Here is a 24,526-nt window from a genome sequence, read left to right as displayed (position 1 = left end):
AGGGAAAGTGAAAAAAACGCGTCAGGCTGATCACAGTTTCAGATTGAAAGGGTCCTTAGAGGTCATCAGATTTCATCCTCCACCCACATAGGAGCCCCTTCCACAGCACTTTGTACAGGTGCCCGTCCAGTCTTCCTCGATTGCTTCCAGTGACCGAGAGCCCAGCATTCAAGAGACAGCCTCTTCCACTGTCTGACGGCTTTAGTTAATATCAATAGAAAACTCTTACGGTTACCAAAGGGAAAAGGGGGTGGGGGAGGGATAAATTAGGAGTGTGGGATTAGCAGATACACACTACCATATATAAAGTAGGCAAACAACAAGGTCCTACTGTATAGCACAGGGAACTAGATTCAATAATCCTGTAATAAACCGTGATGGAAAAGAATATGAAGAAGAAAATATACATACACACACACACACACAGACACGCATATATGTGTATAACACTGCTGTACACCAGAAACTAACAAAACATTGTAAATCAACTATACTTCAATTAAAAAAAAAAGAAAAACTCTGATATTGAACTAATATCTGTTTCTTTGTGACTTGCCCTGGTTAGCGGGTTGTCATCTCCCAGATCTCTCTTGTATTCCCTCGGTGGGAATTTTTTTATTCCATAGACCAGGGTGGTACAGAAAGGATACACATACACAGACCGGTCTCATCGTACTGGTGATTCCCTGATTGATCCAATAAACATTTATTTAGCAAATCTGAAGCAGTGTGAAGAGCTACTTCTGTCTCGGGCTTGGGAGTCCACAGAAGGGCCCCTGTGAGCTATTCACAGAGCAGTAACCTGCCACAGGGAGCAGATGGCATGTGTCTTGTCCCTGGTCCCGCAGTCCCGGGCCGCACGCCAGCTGATGGAGAGGACCCAGTCATCCAACATGGAGACCCGGCTGGACGCCATGAAGGAGCTGGCCAAGCTTTCTGCGGACGTGACCTTCGCCACCGAGTTCATCAACATGGATGGCATTGTTGTGCTGACGCGGCTTGTGGAAAGCGGAACCAAGCTCTTATCCCAGTGAGTGTTGCTGAGGTCTCGTTTGGGAGCTCTCGAGAGATTTACGACACGGCGCAGGGCATCCTATGCTCATTTCCGTTGAGTCAAATGAGCTTATTGAGCTCCTTCTGCATACAGAGCAGCGTGCCCAGCACCAGGGTCCACACAGAGGGGTATAATTCACTATTGTGGTCCTGAATCTTGTAGTCTAGTTGGGCTCTCACAAATTCAGTGACGGTACAAAACAGTACTATGCTGAGTGACGTGAAAGTCGGGGCTCTAGAAGTCAAGAAGAGAGAGGTCAGCTCACGGCTGAAATCATTTCCGGAAAATGACCGGCTTGATGGAAGTTAGCAGACTGTCCATTAGCAAGTAGAACAGGTGTCTGTGTGTTCTTAATCGCACCCCTGCGTCCCTCCCTCTCCAGTCACCTCCCCACTCCACACACAGGCTCCTTATACAGAGACGCGCACGGGCCCTCCTCTGTGTTTACCGGGGCGTATTCCCACCCATCCGCTGTCTCCCTGTCACCCATTTTCACGGGGGCAGGGGGGCGTCCGGAACTTTGCGACGCACTGCAAGTGGCTTTGTGGTACTCCAGTGCCAAGGTGAACGTGGCGGGAAACTGCCATGCCATTATCAGCAGTGAGTAAACAGATGTTTAGTTTGTCTTCTAAGCCCACAGAACCTAAGCTGGCAGAGAGGGAGTCAGAAACCTTTGAGTTGATGGATCAGCTACTGAAATTTTTAGCCAGACCGAGCAGCTAGTCTTGGGTATTTGTTTTAAGTCTTGGATTCTCCGGCTGCACGGAAATCTCGAAGCCTTTGGCTGCCATCAGCACTGACCCAGACGTTCCGCAGTCTCCCGGGAGTGCGGGGTTGGACTGGCCTTCGTCTCCTCTTTAAAGTGGAGGTGATACCTCCCTTGCCATATTGTCATGAGGAGTACTGTGGATGAGAATGGGTCAGAACATGCTTTGCAAATGGAAATATAGTTTGTAAATTATAGAGCACTGTACAGATGTATAAAGGTTGACGTGTATACAGAGCAGAGACAGAGGGGAGAAAACATTTCAGCCCTCATTCTCTGTCAGCTCTGTGGTAGGGTTTCGCATGCACTGTCACCCTGCCCTCACCACAACGCCGTGAGGTTAACGCTGTGAGAGGAACTCAGTTTCACAGAGAAAGAAATAGAAGTTTGAACAGATAAAATTTGCACAGTTAGTAAGTAGTTGAACCCATGGCCAGAGTTCATCCTCTTTCTCCTGTGCTCTGCCGCCTCCCAGCCTAAAAGTGAACCTGGGATGTAAGCTCCCTCGGGTACCCCACCAAGTGCTGGGATTTGACAAGGCCAGACCCAGAAGCCTTTCCTTTGGTGATTCCAGGGAAGAAGCTGCTCCACACCTAGCTTAGGTGTGTGCCAGGCGCTGGCTCACAGTGGCGTTCGCTGATTTCTCAGGTGGTGCTTACGTTGAAATCCGTCCCTATTGTGGCTGCCTTCACACCTGTGCTCCCCAGTTCTGAATCTTTGTATTGTTTTGTGTGTGTTTTGCACATGTCTCAGCTACAGTGAGATGCTGGCATTCACCCTGACTGCCTTCTTAGAGCTCATGGACCATGGCATTGTCTCCTGGGACATGGTTTCAATCACCTTCATTAAGCAGGTGAGGCCTCCAACATTCCGTCTTTCCTCCCTCCGTCGCCAGTTGTCCTCTAGGCTTGAGGGGAGGTGCGGGCGACACAGCTGCTCCAGCGAGGGCCGGCGTTCGATCCCCGAGGCCAGGTGTTTCATCCTCAGGCTCCGGCCTTCCTGTGGCTCCTGGAAGGTGTACTTTGTTACACTCGCAGGGCCTGCACTGAGAAGATGGAACTGGACTCCCGGAACTGATTATGGCCAAAGTGGAATTGGATTGTCAGTGAGACTCGGGATAGCGTGCCGCCAGCCAGCCAGTACCATCCCTAAGTCTTCTGACCTGCTTCCTGAGCCCTGCCTCCTCTTTGGATAAAAAAAAAAAAAAAAAAAACCGTTCATTTCATTTGCCTTCTATTTATCAATCTGCCTTCTGTTTACAAATCTGCAAGGTAGACTGTTTGATTGTCAGATGAACTCAGTGGGGGGGGAGAAGATACTTCTAGTTTTATCCTCCTTTCTTCTAGAAGAAGGGGCAGTATCACCTCAGAAAACTGAACTAAAACCAATGAATGCTATATCTGCTGACCTAGAATTACACCTGTCATTGGGTTGGGACATTGAGAACTTCCCAATGCTGGAGATACTTAGGCACAAGTGAAATGACCATGTGTCAAAGATGTTATAATGGGGATTGAGAAAAGGGATTAGATTATAAGACTTTGAGGTCCTTTCTATGTCCCCGAGTCTGCTGTTCTGCGTGTGTATAGGGACAAAATGTATGTCCGGAGTACAGTACATGGAGAGCAAATGAGATCCCAGCATCAGTAAAACCCTCTGCTTTTTACCCTCGGCTTTTTCATGCCTGAACCCTTATTTTGAAAACAAAAGATTAAGCCCTTAGGTTTAACGAAACATAGTTGAGTGGATGCTGTAATTTGAAATTGAGTTATCCATGCCTAGGAACTCCCTGGCACATTGGCCAACATAGCAGATACCATCATCCACCTGGGGACAGCTGTCCAAACGTGGGCAGCACACCTAAGAGGAGAGTCTGGGGGCGGCGGGCGTCCAAAACCTAAGCCTTCAGCTCTCTCGGGCCCTGAGCTTCCTAACTGACTTGCCCTCTCTGGCTTTAGATCGCAGGGTACGTGAGCCAGCCCATGGTGGACGTGTCAATCCTGCAGAGGTCCCTGGCCATCCTGGAGAGCATGGTCTTGAACAGCCAGAGTCTGTACCAGAAGATCGCAGAGGAAATCACTGTGGGACAGCTCATCTCTCACCTCCAGGTGTAAGTAGAGACCCTGCCCCAGCCTCCCTTCCCTGCCTGTTATCTTCTCCCCTCTTACTCTGTTTAAGTCTTCCAATCCTACTGCTTTGCTTGTACTCTGAGATGCTGATCTGCTTGTTCATTCACTCATCACCTCTTCCACACTACTCAGAATTCCTCCCGTAATTCAGACCTGGTCATGTCATGCTCCCGCTTGAAATCCTCTGTAACTCTCCTTGCCTCTCAGGATAATGTGAAGTTTTTCCCAATCTTCCTGTACCACCATGGTACCAGAAAGAATTAGATGCTTTCTCCTCTGTGGGCCAAATAGTTTCTGTTTGTACCTATGATAATCATATTTATATAAAATACTGTATTTTTATTATCTGCCTCCCATTTTAAACTTTGAGCTCTCTGGGAAAAGGGGCCAATCATTTTTGTATCCCTTGATTTGATTTAAGTAGAAGATCAATTAGCATTTGTTGAATGAACTCTTGCCGAACTAACAGTATGCTGGTGGGGGTAGCAAGAAGTATTGTATAGGATGTGAATTCTAATCCAGGATCTACTGCAAACTAGGTCTCTGCCCTCAGCAAATTACCTAATCTCTTCTGGCCTAAGTTTCCTCGCCTCTAGACTAAGGTTAATCATCCCCGCCTCTCAGACTTGTGAGGATCAAAGAAGATAAAAGGTCCAGCATAGGGGCCAGCATAGGATAGGTATTGAGGAGGTTTTTTTGTTTTTCTGTTTTTTGCTTTTGTTTGTTTTTTAAGAAGCTTATCACATCCTAAAACATTAAACAGATAGTAAACAAAAGCCAAAGACAGATAAAGCCTTTGGAGCACTGTTTGTCTCCTCCCCATTCTTTATACTTCCCTTTCAACCATTCCACACAATTTAAGGGGACTGGACTTCGCAAAACAAGGATGGGGACACTGCTGATTCCTTCCTAACCCTTGCTCCCTTCCAGCATATGGGACATTGACAGAAGGCCCTGCCAGTTCCAGGGGAAGCCAGAGCTCCCAGACTTGGTTGATTATAGCAGCCTTGTCTTCACTCAGCTATGCTCTCAGCCTGTACCTTCCCACTAGTCCAAGTAAAAAGGAAGCACAAGGAGATTTACAGCTCTGACTTCTCCTTGTCACTTCTCTAAGGAATTCTTCAGCCTCTGTTTTCATGCCCAAAAGCCAAAAATGTTGATTGAAGTCAGGGGGACATTGTAAACTCCAGGTGGAGAGTCCTGATTTTCCTGACCTCAGAGTTACCTCTATTTCTTTGTTTCTGAATTGGGAATGAACCAGTTACCTCCTTAGAGATGATAGAGGAGCGTGGCATTTCTTAGGGGTCAGTCTATGAACACTTTCAGCCCATTGCTGTCCCCAGAAGTCATGTCCTCTGCTGCTGGGCTGAGGGACAATTAGTAGCCTCCACCAGACCTCCAAGGTGCCCCCGGCCAACCAGGACACCCAGCAGCCCCTCTGGAGAGAGCCACAGAATGCACTTATGACGTGGCAGGTGGAGAGCTCTTGTCAAGTGCCAGGATTACAAGATTCCAGAGAAGCGTTGTAGTTATTTTATTTGTTTAAAATAAAATAAGTTCATAGTCAGAGATTTTGAAAATACAGAAAAGCACAAAAAGGAAATCATTTGCCCATTATCCCCCCTCCAGACATAACCACTGTTAACAGTAAATTGACTGTGCCGCTGGGTTTTTTTTCTATGCATATTTTTAAGAAAGTTGGAATCTTACTGTACATGCTATGCGTGCCTTGACTTTTTTTATGGACTAATAGTTACTGAACATTTCCCATGTCAAAGAACCTTCTGAAAGGGTAGTTCTAAATCTTGTGCAGGAATTCCTTGCCGGTCTAGTGGTTAGGACTCCAATGCTCCCACTGCCGAGGGTGCGGGTTCGATCCCTGGTTGGGGAATTAAGATCCCGCAAGCAGTGAGGCCTGGCCAAACATTAAAAAAAAAAAAAAATGTGTATATATATATATATATATTTTTTTTTTTTTTTCCACCCCATATGCCTTTGAAAATCCAGTAACAGTTATAGACTCTCACCTCCCTGGAAAAAAGTATCACATAGTCAGCCAGCTACAAGGAATAATGGCTACACCATTTCTAGGGTTCCCAGACACTCTAAGCCCATCCCTAACCCCAGGCGAAGAACCTTTATGCTAAAACAGCATTTTTAATGACCGCTTAGGATTTGAATATATATGAACAGAGTCGCTACTGTGGACATTTGCATTATTTACTGTTCTTGATTTTTTTTATAGTACTTGGATGAAACACCTTGCCAGTAACTCATGCACAGCTCTCTGATGACTATCTTTGGGTAAATTCCTGTTAGTGGAATTGCTGGGTCAGGGAGTCTGCCCACTTTTAAGCTTTTGAGGCTAAGCCTCTGATTATTATTTGATTACAGTGTGCAAGTGATTGTTTTAAAACATCTCTAAGGATCGTCTTGCTGGTCAGTCTCCTAACCTCTCTCTGCCTTCTTTCTCCGTTGACACAGCTCCAACCAGGAGATTCAGACCTACGCCATTGCACTGATTAACGCACTTTTTCTGAAGGCTCCTGAGGACAAGCGACAGGTCTGTGGTGGCCTTTTCAAGCTTTTCATCTGGGCTCTCCCAAGAGAAGACTTATCCACCCAGTCATTTTCCCAAGAGTCCCTCCTCCTGCCCCTCTGCAGCCAGAGCCCGTCTGAGTGGCTTTGCTAAGGAAGACCCGGGGAAGAGCTAGGAGGGAAACCAGCTGGGTCCTAGGTCAGGGCAGGGGCCTGCAAACTTTTTGCCCTCAAGGACGAGTAAATATTTTTTTGCCTGGTGGCCCTTGTGGTCTACGTGGCAACTATTCAACCTTGCCGCTGTAGCCAAAGCAGCCTCAAACAGTAGGCAGACAGGTGGGTGTGGCTGTCTTTCCACAAGACCTTCTAGACACAAACAGGCAACAGGCCTCATTTGGCCTTACTGCGACTACCCCTGGGTTAGAGGAGCAGGGAGCAGGGAGAGGAGACCCGCTGGGCCTCCCTGCCGGGTCCCAGGAGACAGAAACAAACGCAATCCTTGCTTAAGGAAGCAAGAGTGGAGGGACTTAGCTTGAAGTTTCACGTATAAAGATCCTCTGATCCAGGTTCTAAACTTTTTTCTTCCCTATCAATCAGCTGTGTGACATGATGCAAATCGCTCTGCTTCTCTAAACCCCAGTTTCCTCACCTATAACGTGGGAGTAACAACATCTGCCCCATTCACTTCATAAGGATGTCATGAGAAAAAGCCATATTTTACAAGTGAGGAAACCAGGGATCAGCTGGGCAGTGGAGCAAGGACTGACCTAGGAGGCCAGGGTCCGAGGCTGAGTACTTTTCCTGCCACTGCTGGGCAAGTGCTCTAACCCCCCTGGGTCTCCGTTTCCCTTTCTGTAAAATGCAAGGGCCAGATTAAAGATCGCTCTGAGCCCTTCCAACACGACTGTTCTAGATTTCTCTGGTCAAATCCCAAGTGATGTACAAAAGCAAGACTTTGTAATTCTCGGTCAATACCGTGGGCTCAGTAAGTTGTAAATCCTGTGGGATTATGTACCAAGTTCCTGGAAGATTCTGGTGGGAGGACCAGGAGCGTCTGTGGTTCTGTCTGTCCTTGTCTTTCTTGGATGGCTGGCTCTGTTCATCTCTTCCTCCCTAGTCCTGTTTTGAATGTAAGCTGAAGGCTCATTCTTCCATCTGCTTCTCTCTGTGCTTTTTGCTTTCTGCCGGCAGGACAAGCATCTTAATCCTCTAGACCTCCCTGTCACTGTAAGTAGCGCTGCCATATGGAAAGGGCCCCGCTCTTTTCCAGGTGGGGAGGTTGAAGCTGGGTGAGAATCTCGTGATCTGATCTAGTTGTTCAGGGAGCTGCAAGACACAGGAAAAGGTTGTGTGCTGTAAATCTCATTTGTCAGGACACTTAGCGAAGTACCACGGATCAGAGTCGCATAAAGGATTAAGGGGACGCCTGCCCTGGGGAATGTGGCCCAGTCTCTCCTTTGTAACCTGCCTTCACATGGGTCTGTGGTTCAGCCAGGAAGATCAGATTCAGAAATAGCCTGTGGCTTTCATCTAGACGATGCCAGATGCATCACATTCCAGCTTGCTGTAGCCAGGAGTAAAGGTACATCCACGCCCTTTTGGACGCTTCCTAGATCCTAGGAATTGGAAAAGCTTTAGACAGTTGACAGAAGGGAATTTGGATACTCGTTTCTTAGAGGGAGGGTTTCTTAGAGGATTAGAGGGAGCTCAAAGAGGTCAGCTCTATGAGGATATGAAAAAGGATGAGTGCTTCCCCCGGCACCGCAGAGAAGCCTTTGGTTGCAGGCCTTTATATTCCAGCAGCAGACCACTGTCAGTTAGCAACTTCATGAGTTGTGGACAGCAAGATTTAATCGTGAGTTGGCCTCCCATAGCTACAGAGAAGTTTCTAGTCCACCTTCCTCCTTTGCCAGTTAGTGTGTGCTCAGGGGACGCAGAGTAAAACTTAATATTCCTGACAGCGTCAGCCATTGGAATTTGGCTAGAAATCTAGAAGCGAGAGACAAAGGCCTTCCAGCTCTGAGAAAAATGACAACACTCACGGATATTGCCCCCTAGGAGAGGTGTGACAGCTCCCTCAGGCCCGTTGATTTAGAATTATCTATGAAATTAAATTAAGGCAGCAGTTCAGGAAGTGAAGTCATACTAATTAACATTGTAAGAAGTGGTGGCTGACATTGGAAGGAAGAGACAGAAGAATTATGAAAAGCTGTCAGAAAACTGAAAAGCATAGTAATCTGGGACCATTTTGTTCAGGGGAAAATAGCTTCACATTTCAGAAGCCCCGTAGGGTATCACAGTGCCACAGCACAGAATAATAACCGATGTGTTTCTTTGTTCCTGATGAAGTCAAGTCCTTGGCAGTGATTAACGTATTATAATCATCGTAGTCTCTTCAGAAATACAGGAAGTGTATATATTTTTAGAAGATTAGCATAAGAATGGTCAAAATAACAGTTCTGAGAGGACCCTTAAAGCTTCATTCCCTGGAAGATTGACTTAACGTAGGATACTTTATTTCCTGAGTGAGCTAAATAAAGTGTTACTGTCAAAATCTGAACCAAATAAATAAAAAAGGTGACCCTGTTGTGAAAAATCACTCCAAAGCACCCAACACCTTGTTCTCTAAACTGATCAGAAGTGAATCGTAGACCACCTGCTGGTTCAGAGCATCCCACCCCAGCTCCGTCTGCTGGTGTGGTGCTGGGGCGGGGGGGCGCAGTGGAGGGGGATGCTGGAGCCCAAGCCCTCTTGCTCGGTTTGGAGTCAGTGTTCCATTAGAGTCCCTCCCAGCCTTGGCAGTGGTTCTGGCCTGGCGTGGTGCATGTGGCTTGGGAACCATCGTGCTGCTCTGTGGCCTGTGCTTGTTGTCCATCTCCTGGCATCCTTGTAACACAAGTGTCTCGTCCTGAAGCAGCCTTTGTCCCTCTTTGAAGATGACACGGTTGATTGTACCATTGGGAAAGGAAACCCTGTTTGCATTAATGTGTACTCATGAAAGAAAATGTATGGGAATTTTTCAGAGTATAAAATACGTATTTGAAGGTCTGTGAATTTTTTTTCATTTGCCCACTTTTCATTTTAAAGGAAAAAAATTAAGGGAAAAAGCCCCAGAGCTATGACATCACCTTCCTCTTGATAGTTGTCACAGCTGCATGCCTGCCACCTTACCTTATGTCGCTTCTTCTTAATAGGATATGGCCAACGCATTCGCACAGAAGCACCTTCGGTCCATAATCCTCAATGTAAGTTCCCAGACAAGCTATGTTTTGTTACTGTAATTGTTTTGTTACTATTAACTACAACCATCACTATTATTATAGCTGTATTATTATTATTGAAATCACTGTGGAGTGGGATGGGCACTCAGAGGGTCCTTACCGATAGGTACTAAACACTTCCTAAGCTGGAAAGCTTATGGTTTCTGATCCACTGTAAGCAGGGTTGTCTCTAGGAGGCTGTCCCACCAGGAGCTGCAGAGCCTCTAAGGAGGTACTTAGCCAGATATACTGTTTGTTGCCTCACAACCCCACAGACTTTTATCCAGAGGGAGTGTGTTAAAATAGGCACAGAAGAGGAATTCACTCAACTAACACCAGTCATAACCCTGAGTTGTGCGGGGCACCGGGAGGGATGCCCAGCCTGGGAGATTGCAGAGAGGAGCTGTCAGTCCTGCCGCAAAGGAGAGTTGTCTGGAGCCCTTAGAGGCGGGTCTTCAGGGAAGGCTGAGGATAAGCCAGATGACCAGTCAGAAAAGGAGTTCCTGCATGGGGAAGGGGGCACCTAGGAGGAGTGTGTGGTCCGGTGGAGCTTGGGGTCAGAATTTGTGACAGGCTGGAGAGGTAGCAAAGACCAGATCAGGTAGGGCCTAGGTCTTTCTCCCAAAAGCAACTGAGGGGCTTTAATCAGGCTCGTGAAATAACCAGGCTGGCGTTTTAGAAAGGTCACACTCCAAGATCCGTGTTTCCTGAGGGGTGTGTGAGGGAGGAGGGTAGAGCGGGAGTTGGCGGGGGAGGGAGGCATCTGGAGGGAGGTCTCAGTCCCTGTTCTGCAGTGGGGATGTGGGCGGGGAGAGAGCTGAGGTGGGAGGTGAGAGCGGGGAAGGAGAGTCAAGGAGCTGGGTTAAAAGGCCCTTTTATCAGTCGTCCAAAACCAGGTGCACCTGGGAGACCACAGTGTAGGGAACAAAATGAGAAATCAAGAGTCAAGTGTGAAAGGCTTCCTAATTCTGAGCATGAACTTTGGAGTCGGCAGCCCCCGCTCTGCCTTTAACCAGTCCTTCATCTTGAGCGGTTCACTTAACTCCTGTGGGCTTCAGTTTGCTTATCTGGATGTGCGGCCCACATGAGCTGATACATAGACACAGGGCTTAGCAGGGGGCCTGGCACTTGGTGAGCGCTCTGCTCACATGGGCAGTTCCTTCACCGTAAACAAGATACAGAGGTGACAGAATTCAAGAAGTAACCGTGGGCACCTGTGAGGTGGAGCGATCAGCTGCTCTAAACAGGCAGAGCCCACCGGACTTCACCTCGCAGAGCGAGCTCCTGCCTGCGGGCCACCTCCCTGGTCACACAGCCCCGCTGCCAGCCCGGCAGGAAGGACCTGGCCAGACGCTTCCGCCCTCTGCCTGCCACACAGGTCCCCACATTCTTGTCTCCCGTGTCCGAGCGGTTGTGTTGGGCGCCATCCTCTGCATGTGTGGGAGTGGGTGCCCTTCTCAGAGAACTTTAATGAATTTCGAGGCTTATCATTTACCTGAACGAGATTAGACGTTCATCTCATTTCTGGACAAGCCTGGTGAACAAGCAAAGATTCCATCCACTATAGAAGACAGTTTGGTGTCAGGACTCAGACTGAACCGGTCTGCTAGAAGGTTAACGCGTGCTCACTTAAGTCCCGGGATTGAACGGAGTTGAGCCAGGGAGCTGAGGCCTCGAGGTACTTGCCAGTTAAATAAGACTTCATCAGACTGGCACTGTTCTTCTTTAAGCCATTGATGACTCGAGGAATTACCCTCCCACTCTGACATCTCTGAGATTGAGAAACGGGGATTAAAGTGAATGGAAACCAGTATCACATTAACTTTAACCTCTCTTCAGAGTGGTTTTATGAATTCTGGAGAGAGGTGAGGAGAGAGGAATAGGGGTAGATGGGTAGGGAGAAATCAGAGTGACAGAGGGAGGGACGCAGAGAAAGGAAGAGGCTCAGAGTGAGGTGGAGGGGCAGAAGCAGCCTAAGCGGAGAGAAGAGACTGGAGGCGGAGGAGGGGCAGAGCAGACCTTGAGAAGGAAGCTTGGGAGGGGCGAGGAGGCTTGGTGAGAGAGGTCAGGCCGCGGAGAGGGCTCAGGGAGGAGGTGAGCAGAGCGGCGCTGTCCCCTAGAACCTGCTGTAGCTGGGGAGGTGTGTGCAGAAAGGGTGGCCCAAGCCACGTATGGCTGTTGAACACTTGAAATGTGTCTAGCGTGGCTGGGGAACTGAATTTGTAGTTCTTTAAAGTTTCAGTTTAAATGCCCACGTGTGGCTTCTGGCTACTGTATTGGGCCTTGCAGATATAGGGAAAGAAAGACAGAGAAAGGAAGAGCTCTCATGGAGTTGCACCGGTGGGGAGAGGAAGTCTAGAGCAGCGCCGTCCAGTGGAAATATGATGCGAGCCACTTGTTTCATTTAAGTGTTCTAGTAGCAGCGTTGACTAAAAAAGGAATAGGGGAAACGAATTTCAATAATATAATTCATTTAACCCGGCATATCTAAAATACTATGATACCAACATGTAATCAATAGGAAAATTGTTAATGAGATATTTTACATTTTCTGTTTCCATACTAAGGCTCTGATATCCAGTGTGCATTTTACATTTACAGCACATCTCAATTTGGACTGGCCACATTTCAAGTGTTCACCAGCCACAGGTGGCTAGTGGCTACCAGACTGGACTGCACAGATCTAAAGAGATTGATCCCGAACCAGAGCAAGCTCTAGAGAGAGCTGACCTAGAGTTAGAAAGCTAAGTATTTTAGAGTACAGCAGAACTTTCTGATATGTTCCATTCTACTCTGTCATTGGATGTAGCCACTAGCCACTTGTGCCTCCTGAGCTTAAAATGTGGCTAGTGCGACTGAGGACCTGAACTTTTAACTTGAATCAATTTTAACTGACTTAGATGCACGTGGCCACATATGGCTAGTGGCTACCATACTGGACAACACGGCTCTAGAGACGAGCTAGACCGAGTAAGAGAACACGAAGGGCACAGAGGGCGGTTACGTGTGGGAAACTGGGCAAGAGTCTCCTTTGGGCAAGAAAAGACCAAGAACGACAGGATTCTAGATGGTGAATGGGACAGAGGGAGTGAGGAATGCAAGGGAGCAGGCAGGAAAGAGCAGGAGGCTACTGCGGGCGAGGGAACAGGACACCAAGGGACAGGACGGGAACCAGCCCGGAGGACAGAGGGGGGCTGTGGCATGTAGAACAAGACAGAGATGGAGCGTGAGAGGTGGAGAAGGACCTAAGGTTGGTGGGCATCAGGGAGGAGGTGGTGAGCTGAGTGGGTGGGGAGGATAGAATTAGAGGAGAGGAGAGGGATGTGGTGTGGGGACATGGGGAGGGGGACATACCCAGAATGAGCAGAGGGAAGGGGAGGGACACCAGTAGGAGAGAAGGGGGCCGGACAAGGAGCGTTAGGTGCCCCTCTTTGTGTAGGTGTCTCGAGATGATTGAAAGAAAATGATCTTTTCGGAACCTCTCTACCTGGTGAGGCCATCCAAAACATTTTATTTTTCTAAGGGAAAACAAAAGAATTGTACTGTCCAGTTCTGCAAGCGACTCTTCACGCACACTCTGTTGTCTGGATCGATTGGAATGAGGTCCAGCGGCTGATCTCCCGCATCGTAATGTTACTTCCCCGGCCAGGGGCGTGCACAAAAAAAGATGGTGCCCTTGAGGCCTGCAGTGAATCATCTCTGCCTGAATCAGACCCATTCATATTCCATCCCCTTCTGGAACTCCCTGTGTGGGGGAGGAAACCCTGTCCCCTGCCCAGCGTACTGTCTTTTCACCAGCATGGATGTGACTCTTCAGTAAAAATCAGTCCAACCCTCTGCTCCCTGCCTTTGCTCTCTCCAGCATGTGATCCGAGGGAACCGCCCCATCAAAACTGAGATGGCCCATCAGCTGTATGTCCTGCAAGTGCTGACCTTTAACCTTCTGGAAGAAAGGATGATGACCAAGATGGACCCCAATGACCAGGTTGGTTCTAAGTGGGACAGAGCTTTCCTGGCTGGCATCGTGTGCTGTTTGATGTGGTGCATTCCGCCCTGTGTATCGAGCACCTGCTGTGTGTCAGGAGCTGTGCTTAGTTGTGTCAGCTTTGTGCCTCACCATGGTCCCTTTCTGCTGGGTGACTGGGCCAAGCCCACCTCTGTCCTGCGATGCTAGAGGTGATGCCTCCTCAAAGATCGATCGGGACCAGAGTTCTGCCCGGAAAAGCTCTACCCACTCTTTCCTTTCCTTGTTTCCCTTGACTAGCCGACTCACCTGCTGACTGTCTATTTCACCTCCCAGGCTCAAAGAGACATTATATTTGAACTGAGGAGGATTGCATTTGATGCAGAGTCTGACCCTAGCAACGTCCCCGGGAGTGGGACTGAAAAACGCAAAGCCATGTATACCAAGGACTACAAGATGCTGGGATTTACTGTGAGTTTCGCAGAGCATGGACACTGGTAGACCTTCTCCCCTGACAGGGAGTCAGAGGGCCACCCAGACAGAACCCTGACAACCCTCTCTCATAACATGATGATGGCCCCGGCACAGAAGACACTAAGGAGCTGGAGGGGCCTTGACACTTGGTTTGCTTTGGCCGTGGCAGGCTCACAAGTTTATGTGCCACATTTGGCCCCTTGAAACAAACCCATCTGTAGGAGGGCCCAGGAGGTCAGCCGAATGAGTGGAGAGGGGATTTCTTATCAAAGCAGCTAGGTTCTTTGAAAATCTGGAGTGGATATGTTGTGATAGGCTACAACTTGAGAATGGAGCTAATTCATTTAAATACCTATTGGGCATCTGCTCGGCACCCAGCAGTATTTAGGCAGGGGGGATGTAAGACGAGTCAGGCACCGTCCAGTGGCCTTGAGCTCACGGCCTCGCAGTAGAGATGGGCACGTGACAAGAGCTACAACAGAGGCAGGTGTGACTTGCGGGCGGCATATGGTGGAGGGGTGATCGGGATCCCCCTCAGGTGAGCTCGCACGCAGTGTCTACCGAGTCTCAAATCGGGTGTGTTTATTTCTACAGAACCATATCAACCCAGCAATGGACTTTACCCAGACTCCTCCTGGAATGCTGGCCTTGGACAACATGCTGTACTTGGCGAAAGTCCATCAGGACACCTACATCCGGGTAAAGGCTGGGGAACAGCTTTCTCTGTGTTGATGCCGCATCGCTTGCCTCCCTGCCTCCCTCACCCTCCCGTTCCTCTTCTGCCCACAGATTGTCCTGGAGAACAGCAGCCGAGAAGACAAGCACGAGTGCCCCTTTGGCCGCAGTGCCATTGAGCTCACCAGAATGCTCTGTGAGATCCTACAGGTCGGGGAGCTGCGTAAGTCTGTGTGGCTGCCCCCTTCCTTCAGCCATTCCTTGTACTCAGGAGCCTGGTGAGACTCGACGGTATAGAGTTAGGTGTCCATGGGACTGGACAGCCTTACTGTACTTTTCTAAAAATCACCGAGAGAGCTGTAATCCGTCTGCTGCTGTCTGTGGGGGCCGTGGCTGTGGCTCGTTGGAGCTGGTGGTTTGGCATGTTCAGTAGCTACGCCCCCATCCACTACCCTTCTCGGTCCTCAGTCTGGTTTTGTTCCTCCAGACTTTGGTGTGGAGGATCCCAGGTTTCTGGACATGGGCTCCCAGCTTCATCCTTTCCGTTTCTCCTCTTCCACAGCAAATGAAGGGCGCAACGACTACCACCCGATGTTCTTCACCCATGACCGAGCGTTCGAAGAGCTCTTTGGAATCTGCATCCAGCTGTTGAACAAGACCTGGAAGGAGATGAGGGCAACAGCTGAGGACTTCAACAAGGTCGGTGTCACAGAGCTCTGAGGCCTGTGGGCTGAGACCCTCCCAGGACAGTCTGTGACAGCTGGCCAGAGCCTGGGGAATACCTGAGCTGGAGGACAGTGTGGTCTGCAGCACTGAGTCACAAGACGGAGGCATTGAGAGCGTCAGTCCCCTCTGTAACCCTGAGCAGGTGTCTCCCTGCTGGGCCCCTCATTTGCCCAGTGGACCAGTACTGGCCCCTCCGGCCTTCCTTCGGGGGCAGGAGGATAAACATAACGGTGATAGCTGTGGGTTACTGAGCACTTACTCTGTGCAGGCACTGTGGCAGTTTTGTGAACTGCAGATGTTATGGAGACATCGGGGTGGATCCGCAGTGAAGTGCATGTCAGGGGTACTTACCAGTAGCCATTTCTGGATGCGTTCTGAGTCCACCCTCTGACAGCACTGCTAGACCCTCAAAAGCTGATTATCTAGGAGTTGGCTCTTTTGAAGCTGCTCATCTCATTGTAAAAAATTTGTGAAATATAAAGAAGAAAAAGTTACCTATAATTCCCCTATCCAGCGACAATGACCATTTTTATGTTTCCCTCTAGTCTTTTTTTTTTTTTTTAATTTATTTGGTTGTGCCGGGTCTTAGTTGCAGCAGGAGGGCTCCTTAGTTGTGGCATGCGAACTCTTGGTTGCAGCATGCATGTGGGATCTAGCTCCCTGACCAGGGATCGAACCTGGGCCCCCTGCATTGGGAGCACGGAGTCTTATGCACTGCGCCACCAAAGAAGCCCCTCTGGTCTTTTTTTTGCTGTAGATTTTTCCTTCGTTGGTGGGGAGCCGACTGGATGTGCAGATGGTGTCCTGCTTTTTACTTAGCTGTTGTTGTTTTAAGGGAACTATCACATATTTTGAACACACTACAGTGTGCCAGGCACTGTGCATCCAGATGGCGTCTCACTCATATGCTTGTGGCAACCTCTGTCGAAGATGTGTCTTCCTTTCTCTAGCTTTAAGGATGAGTAGGTGGGGCCCTGAGGATGTTGAGTGACTTGCTCAAGGAGAAGATTGAAGCACAGAGTTGAGATCTGAACCTACTCCTCTCTGACTCCAGAATGTATGAGAAATAAAGCACTTGTCTGGATGTCCCTGGCGGTCCAGTGGTTAAGACTCTACGCTTCCACTGTAGGGGACACGGGTTCGATCCCTGGTCAGGGAACTAAGATCCTGTATGCCCCATGGTGCAGCCAAAAAAAAAAAAAAATCCATTTGTCACCATCCATCATTTGTCCTACGTAACTGAGAAGAGATAATAGTAGAGAATCAGTGCTCTTACTCGCCCAGTGGATGCCTGTGGTACCCACCGTGCTCAGGACCGCGGAGGGCAGAGCCTGGCATCCGTTTATCAGACCAGGGCTGAGGCGGCCGCCTTCCTCTCTCTCAGGTTATGCAGGTAGTCCGGGAGCAGATCACTCGGGCTTTGCCCTCCAAACCCAACTCTTTGGATCAGTTCAAGAGCAAACTGCGGAGCCTGAGCTACTCTGAGATTCTGCGACTACGCCAGTCCGAGAGGATGAGTCAGGATGACTTCCAGTCCCCGCCGATTGTGTAAATGCCGTGATGGGGCAGGGTGGGGGTGGGGGTGTGCCAGCTCTGCCTCCCTTCAGAAGGCCTGCTGTCCCCGTGACCTTCTCCTTACTCCGGTGCATGTCCACCGCAGGGAGCTGAGGGAGAAGATCCAGCCCGAGATCCTTGAGCTGATCAAGCAGCAACGCCTGAACCGGCTCTGTGAGGGGAGCAGCTTCCGAAAGATTGGGAATCGCCGGAGGCAAGGTGAGTTGAGGGCCTGAGCGCTGGACCGTCTGTCCCTACTGCCCGGAGCCGCCGCACTGCGTGGGGCACCTGCCCGGGCAGTCCCTGCGGGGAGCAGGCAGGGAATGAGTCGTCTTTTTGCCCCTCGTGTGCCCAGGCCTCTCCCGGAACTGTCCTTGCTCACCTGCCTGTCTTCCCTTGTGTTCCAGAGCGTTTCTGGTACTGCCGCTTGGCCCTGAACCACAAGGTCCTGCACTACGGTGACTTGGACGACAACCCTCAAGGGGAGGTGACATTCGAATCCCTGCAGGAGAAAAGTAAGTTCATTTCTCTGTTGGGGTGTCATGGTAGCTGGACTTGCTGTCAGGAGACCTGAGTTCTAGTCCTGGCTGCTTCAAACTGGTAATCTGGCCTTGGGCCAGTTATTTCTCTGAACCCATTTCCGCATTGGTCAGAGGTCATCTCCACCTGGCCTAGGGGTCAAGGGGCTGTTTGGAGAATTCAGTGAGATCACAGGTATGGGTTTTGCAGATTGTAAAGGGTGATACAAGACTAAATTGAAAGGCGGTGGTTAAGAGCAGAAGCTCTGAAGCCTGACTGCCTGGATTCACATCCTGGCTCTGCTGTTAATTCTAATTAATTACAAGTTAATTCTCCCCTCTGCCTTGGATTCTTCTGTCAAATGGGAATAATAGCCACATTTCCCTCATCAGAGGATTGAGTGAGTCCTATATGTAAAGCACTTAGAACAGTGGCTGGCAGGGAGTAAGAGTAATTATTAGCTGCCTTGGCTCTCGTGGCCGTTGTCATCTTTATCGCCACGAAGTGGAAGTGAGGTGAGTGTCTGAGGCCCCCTTCCCTAGGCAGACAGTGCAGAAGCCCTGAACCCACCCCCAGTTAGACTTGACACAGCGCAGCAGGCCAGAGAGTCCAGGCGAAGCGACCACGGAGCGGGGAACCCTCCCTGAGCTCATACAGCCCTGTGGGTCTGGGGGCTGGGCCGTCCCTTCCAGCACTGATGCAAGGACCAACTTGCAACATAAAGCTTCCAGAAACTAATTCCCCTCATTTATCAGTTCCTGTTGCAGACATTAAGGCCATTGTCACTGGGAAAGATTGTCCCCACATGAAAGAGAAAAGTGCTCTGAAACAGAACAAGGTGAGTGGAGAGGCAGCCCAGAGTCTGAGCTGCTGTCACAGTGATACGTGGAGCGTAGTCGGTGGTGGTTGCTTTCTAGGTGCGTGACCTCTCGCCCCCATGCTGTCTCACATTAAGTTCATCCTGAATGTTTTGTTAAGAACAGTTTGAACAGACACCAAGATAGATAGAACCCCCATAGACGCCTCACCCAGCCTCATCAACCAGGGCAAAGTCTACCCATCCACTTGTCCCTCTTCCCTTATTACTTTGAAGAAAATCTCAAGTATTATATCGTTTCTTCTGTAAATATTTAGAATGAATCTCTAAATTATAAGGACTCTGTTAACATGGTCACAGTACTATTTGCACACCTAAAAGGAAATAAAAAGTTGTTATTTAGTATCAAGTATGCCATTGATGTTTGATTTTCCACTAATTGTCTTAAAAATGTCATCGTTTCTCTCTATAAAAATATGTGTATGTGTATTCGCATGCACACATACACACACTCATACCCACTTAGTTTGCTAAATCAGAATCCAAATAGGGTCTCTGCACTGTGATAAGTCTTTTAAGTTTCTTAATTCGTAAGTTCCCCCTCCATCTTTTTTTTTTTTTTTTTTTACGGTACGCGGACCTCTCACCGCTGTGGCCTCTCCCGTTGCGGAGCACAGGCTCCGGACGCGCAGGCTCAGCAGCCATGGCTCACGGGCCTAGCCACTCCGCGGCATGTGGGATCCTCCCGGACCGGGGCACGAACCCGTGTCCCCTGCATCGGCAGGCAGACTCTCAACCTCTGCGCCACCAGGGAAGCCCCCCCTCCATCTTTTGCAGCTCTTTTTTTTTCCCTTCTCTTTGCAGTTTATTAGTTGAAGAAACCAGGTTGCTTGTTTGGTAGTTTCCCAGAGTCTGAAATCTGCTGATTGTCTCCCTGTGGTGTAGTTGAGCCCATTCCTCTGTCCCAGATCTGTAAATTGGTAGAGAGATCTAGAGGCTTGATCCAGTTCAGGCTTGACCTTTTTATTTTGGCCAGACTCCTTCCTAGATGGTATTCTGTTCTATCAAGAGGCACATAATGTCTGGTTGTCTGTCTTTTTTGTGATGTTAGCAGACTCTGGATGCTCAGTGCCTCGTTTCATGAGTAAATTAAGGTTTGCAAACTAGTGATATTCTAGTGCGCTCATCCCTTTTCGTTTATTAGTCGAACTACTTCTCTAAAGAGAAACTTGCCATCATCTATGGTGGTTTCCCAGTGGTGCAGTTTATAAGAAGGGAGGATAAACGCTTGATTCTGTTCTTTTATGTACCTACTTTTAAAACAAGGACTTAGTTCCCTGGTATCATCCAATAGTGACCTATTTTGTGCATGTGTTTTGCTTTGGTTTTTTAGTGGTATTGTGAACTCATGGATTTAAGCCTATTATATTTGTTTCAGTCATTACAGTTATGTTGTTGATGCTCAGGTCGTCCCATTTTTGGCCACAATTTGTTTCTGTTGTGGTGTTTTTTTTAAACTGTTAAGACTTTCAGTTTAATTACCCAGATATATATGTAAGGTAATATACAGTCGTGGACTCTGACATTCAAAGGTTCCGAGTGTTGAGAAATGATTTTTCTCCAATCTTAGAAAGTATCACCACATCCTAGGCATGACTTAGGTGGGTTAGTGAGGGTTGATTACCGGTGCCCTCATCTCCAGCCACATTTGTGCATGAGCCCTGGGACCTTGATGACATCTCATCTGAATCAGCATATTTGGTGGTGGTGCCAAGTCACTAGGACTTTGACCAAGCTCTTGGTATGTAGGGCTCAGGCCATTCCCTTGCTCCAAATAACTGAAGCCCTTTCTCCTTTAGGAGGTGCTGGAACTGGCTTTCTCCATCCTGTATGACCCCGACGAAACCTTAAACTTCATTGCACCTAATAAGTATGAGGTGAGCAGCGTGGCGCCGCCTTGGGCAGCCAGGCCTTCTCTGTGCCTGCAGCTGGAGGGGAGGGGTGGGCAGAACAGAAACATCCCCCTAAAGGCAGGGGCCCCAGAGTGTGACGAAGGCTGCCGACACCAAGGATCTGCCATGCTGGGGGTCCTTCCCCCTGAGCTGGGCTCTCCAGGTCACTCTTAGCAGCAGTGGTAGGTTGTCGTTAGAAAGACAGGATCAACTAGGAATAACTTATTTGCCTGGAACTAGGAAAATGCTCCTCTTTTCAGTTTCCGCGTGGCCACCCACCCAAGTGAGCCTGACAGATCCTCCCTCTCCAGGGCTCTGGGGCATATGTTGTAGTGGATCTGACCTGGGCTTTGAAGCCAGGTGGATCTGGTCCTCTTTACACGGGGACTACAGTTTCAGCTATAGCACTAGAAGATGCTAGATATTGAAAAGCAGCTGTGGTTGAGAGCATACATGTCTGGTGAGCTCTGAGAGCCAGTGGAGGGAACTGGAGGTGGGGCTTCTGAAAGAGGAGACCCTTAGGCAGGGCCTGAGCTGCCAGTGGAGTTTGATTGGGAAGAAGTGAAGAACTAGCAGGTGGGAGACAGGTGAGCAAAGGCAGGAAAAAGATGGAACAGGAGTTAGGGAGGGATGGGCTGAGAATTCTTTGTTATTCCCTCTTGTCATGAGACCCTCTAGTTCAGTTTTTCTAGTACTTATTCTTAACATTTATTGACGGTTGTTTGTTTTTTTTTTTTAACTTTTTTTTGAAACAAAATTGAGATTCTACAGATATTCCTTTTGTTTCCTGCCTTTTCACCTAATATGTGCTCCCCCCCACCAGTACAAATTTCCGGGGCAATTTCAGGTTTCTCTAAAGAGAAACTAGTTGGTGTCCCTGTTCTTAGTTCTTTTTTTGCTGTACTTATTAATTGCATTTTTAAAAATCACACTTCATATTATTTTAGGGAGTTTAAATGTAAATCCCTTATAAAAATCAAAAGGTCTTTTGGGAAAGTGAACAATCACCTCCCAGTTTACCTTTGCTCTTATCCCAGATAAGTCCTGCCTGTACTGAATAGGGCCCAAAGAGGCTGTGTGAGCCCTGTCAGCAAAGGGACTTGGCAGGACCTCCCGCTGACCAGGGTCCACCAGTGACATTTTGCAACTTGCTTCTCACAGTACTGCATCTGGATCGACGGCCTCAGTGCCCTTCTGGGGAAGGACATGTCCAGCGAGCTGACCAAGAGTGACCTGGACACCCTGTTGAGCATGGAGATGAAGCTGCGGCTGCTGGACCTGGAGAACATCCAGATCCCCGAGGCCCCGCCGCCAGTGCCCAAGGAGCCCAGCAGCTACGACTTTGTCTATCACTACGGCTGAGCCCAGAGCCGGAGCCAACGGTACCCAGCAAGGGACTTGCGGCCCAGGAGGAACACTCACAGTCTGGTGCCTTGTCTTTTGCTTGTACAGAATCTATAGTGACCGTGGTGGCCAGTCAATGCCAGTCACTCCTCAGACCCACCTCGGGCCACCCAGAGCTTCCTCTTGGTCCCTGTGCACTCTGAGCCGTGAAGGCAGGGTGCTCTGCCGTCCCCATCACCGGGGAGCCTGGGGTCGGGCCGTGAGGAATAAACAGCAGACGCCCTTGCCTTCCAGGCCAAGAAACTGCTTCTTGAGCCGGAGTTAACAACGGCCACTCACCTTTTCTTCCTGACCCTGCTCGCCAGTTGCCTGGATCCCCAAGCAGGCGAGAGCTGGCCCAGGAAAGGCCGCCCCAGAGGACAGACGTGCTGGGCATGTTGAGAGCCTTGGAGAGGCTGCCTTCAGGTGACCCGAGCCCGTGTCTCAGATCTAAGTGGAAGCCTTGGCCTTTGCTCAGTAGCGGCCTTGCCCTTGCTTTTGCCGTCTTCGTGAGGGCTCACCTGGCCTCGTCCAGGGCCGACGTGCTGCTGAGGTTCATCTCTGACATCTCTGGTCTCCGGAGCCACCGGATCCTCTTGCCCACACAGTTGTCTGGGCAGATGGACGTGTCTCCCTACAAGCTCTGTCTCTCATCCTGGCAAGTCAGAGACATGCAGGCCAAGTCCCACCCTCTTAGTCTCAAGGAAGAGCCCAGATGAAGCCTGGGTCTAGACTGTGGTGAGGTCACTAGATTCCACTCCCCTCGCGCCACATTTATATCTTCTCCTTCCTCAGGGAGAAAGCTCCCAGCTCACCTAATTGCGGCCCCTCCGGTCTGCTTTCCTTTGGCCTTCCAGCCCTCGGGAGGTTAGCCTCCCTTCCTCCCTCCCCCAGCGCTGTGATTTCTGCCATTGGCCATGATTTCAGCCGGCTGGGGCCAGCGGAGGCCACAGCTGTGCCAGTGAGGCTTCCCTGGTGCTGCAGCACTTGTAAACCACACGCACAGCCCGTCTCCTTGGACACGCGTGGACACGGTGGCATTCAGTATTGGTAGCCTAGCATGGTGGGTACTGCCCAATGAAGAGTGTACTATATATTTTCTTTACTATAGGCCATACTTATACAGACATGTATATATATTTATATAAGATCTACCTATCCTAGGATGGAACATTTGAGGGAAAATAAAATGGGAGGCCAAAAAAAAAAAAGGTAAACACTTCCAGTTGTGAGCCAAGATTGTAACCTGAGAGTGGCCAGGAGCTTCCTGTCAGTAACCATGTTTTCAATAAATACTCTTTCACGTACAAACTGGTTCCCATTAACAGCTGTTTCTCTGTACTTGCTCCCTTCCCAAGGGAGCTTTCACCTTGACAAGCGTTCATTTCACTGTGTCTGGGAGACGTTGGAGAGCTCCAACTAGAGCCCTCAGCCGCCTTCCCAGAGCCCCTTCCTCCTCTTCAGCGACTCTGCCCCACCACGCACATGCCTGCACACACACGTACACACACACACACCCCTGCTGGTTAAGGATGCTCACAGATTGTCACACCAGGACAAAGTGCTTTCCACTCAGGCCCGCCAGGTATAGCAGGGAAAGGCATACTGTACACCCCCGAGGACATGGCCTCCCTCTCCTCCCTGCCAGGGACACAGCCAGGGAACAGCTCGAGTACTAGTGCCTGACAAAGAAGACATGTTCTTCACCCTGTGTGTCGCTGGTGCTTAGTGCCCAGCCTGCCAGCTGGTGCTCTACACTGTCTCTGTCGCTCAAACCTCAGCTTAGTAGCTGGGAGGCTTGAATGAGGGCGGTGATGAAGTAGATACTTTATCTTGCCTCTGAAGGAGAAGGGGGCGAGGACAAGCGCTTTCAAAAGGCATAGAAAGTACGTGCAGCCTTGCGGACTCAATAAAGCCAAGAGCTTGGGTGCCATTGTAGGTGTTGGTAAGTGCTGAATGAACGAAGGCCTGGTGATGCCAGCTGGTGGGGGCGGGGCAGCAGCGGTTTGCATAAGGAACTGCTTACACTCTGGCCTTGGGCCTTCTGTTCAGAGAGGCCAGGGAGCCCAGCTGAGTCACTTGCAAGGACTCCTGTTTGCAGCCAGCCTTAGAGCCACAGTCCAGGAGGGGCAAAAAGTCCCAAACTGGGCTTCACTCTGCAACCCTAGCCTGCCCTGGCCTAAATGGTTCTCTCTCTCTCTCGACCTGCTCTGACCCTTTTAATCCATCCTGAAAGATGAGTAAGACCTCAACTCCCTAGCTGGCATTTTGGGGACTACTGCAACTTGGCCCTTGGCTACTTTTCCAACCATGGTTTTTGTTAACTCTCCTTATAAACAAGTGGACTCCAAGCCGGGCTCCAGCCTTCTCCTCGCCTCCTTATTTCCTCTTGTCTGGGATGCTCTCCCCTTACTCAATGAAATTGAGATCATTCTTATAAAGTTTTCAGGCCCACGGAAGATGTTTCACAAATGTTTATTATTTATTCCCTCCCACGGATCTTGTAAGTCCTAAAACTTAATGCCTCTGACATCACTCCCCAGCTGGCTTGAGCTCCCAGAAGAAAAAGCCCAGGAGAGATGCAGCTCGGTGTTTCCATGGTTGCCCAGCCCTGTGTTGGAATACGGTAAATAATTTGTGAGTAGGTAATTGTTTTCTGGCTGCCCGCGATGCGCAGGGCTCCGCAGCAGGCACCGAGGCTCCAGACCGAGACCC

The 24,526-nt window shown here is 49.4% G+C and overlaps 1 protein-coding gene across 3 annotated transcripts in view; it reads left to right on the top strand.

Annotated features, from left to right (window-relative positions):
* The window catches only part of ELMO2 (engulfment and cell motility 2), a 38,407-nt gene extending 15,328 nt beyond the window's left edge, over nt 1-23,079 (top strand). For 2 of the 3 annotated variants that reach the window (XM_082670655.1, XM_082670656.1), the window contains exons 6-21: nt 849-1,030; nt 2,574-2,673; nt 3,779-3,930; nt 6,434-6,512; nt 9,682-9,732; nt 13,610-13,732; nt 14,048-14,182; nt 14,780-14,884; nt 14,975-15,083; nt 15,423-15,559; nt 16,971-17,134; nt 17,247-17,359; nt 17,548-17,655; nt 18,415-18,497; nt 20,336-20,413; nt 21,590-23,079. In XM_082670655.1, coding sequence (XP_082526781.1) covers nt 849-1,030; nt 2,574-2,673; nt 3,779-3,930; nt 6,434-6,512; nt 9,682-9,732; nt 13,610-13,732; nt 14,048-14,182; nt 14,780-14,884; nt 14,975-15,083; nt 15,423-15,559; nt 16,971-17,134; nt 17,247-17,359; nt 17,548-17,655; nt 18,415-18,497; nt 20,336-20,413; nt 21,590-21,790 — 1,920 coding nt within the window. In that variant the 3' untranslated portion in view covers nt 21,791-23,079. The remainder of the gene's footprint in view (nt 1-848; nt 1,031-2,573; nt 2,674-3,778; nt 3,931-6,433; nt 6,513-9,681; nt 9,733-13,609; nt 13,733-14,047; nt 14,183-14,779; nt 14,885-14,974; nt 15,084-15,422; nt 15,560-16,970; nt 17,135-17,246; nt 17,360-17,547; nt 17,656-18,414; nt 18,498-20,335; nt 20,414-21,589) is intronic. The other variant, XM_082670657.1, reaches the window with a different exon arrangement.
* The last annotated feature ends 1,447 nt before the right edge of the window (nt 23,080-24,526 follow it).

This window comes from Grampus griseus (assembly GCF_964374135.1).
Source record: "Grampus griseus genome assembly, chromosome: 14".
NCBI lineage: Eukaryota > Metazoa > Chordata > Mammalia > Artiodactyla > Delphinidae > Grampus > Grampus griseus.
The sequence above is the reverse complement of the archived record's forward strand: the minus strand, read 5'-3'. Positions and strand labels throughout refer to the sequence as shown.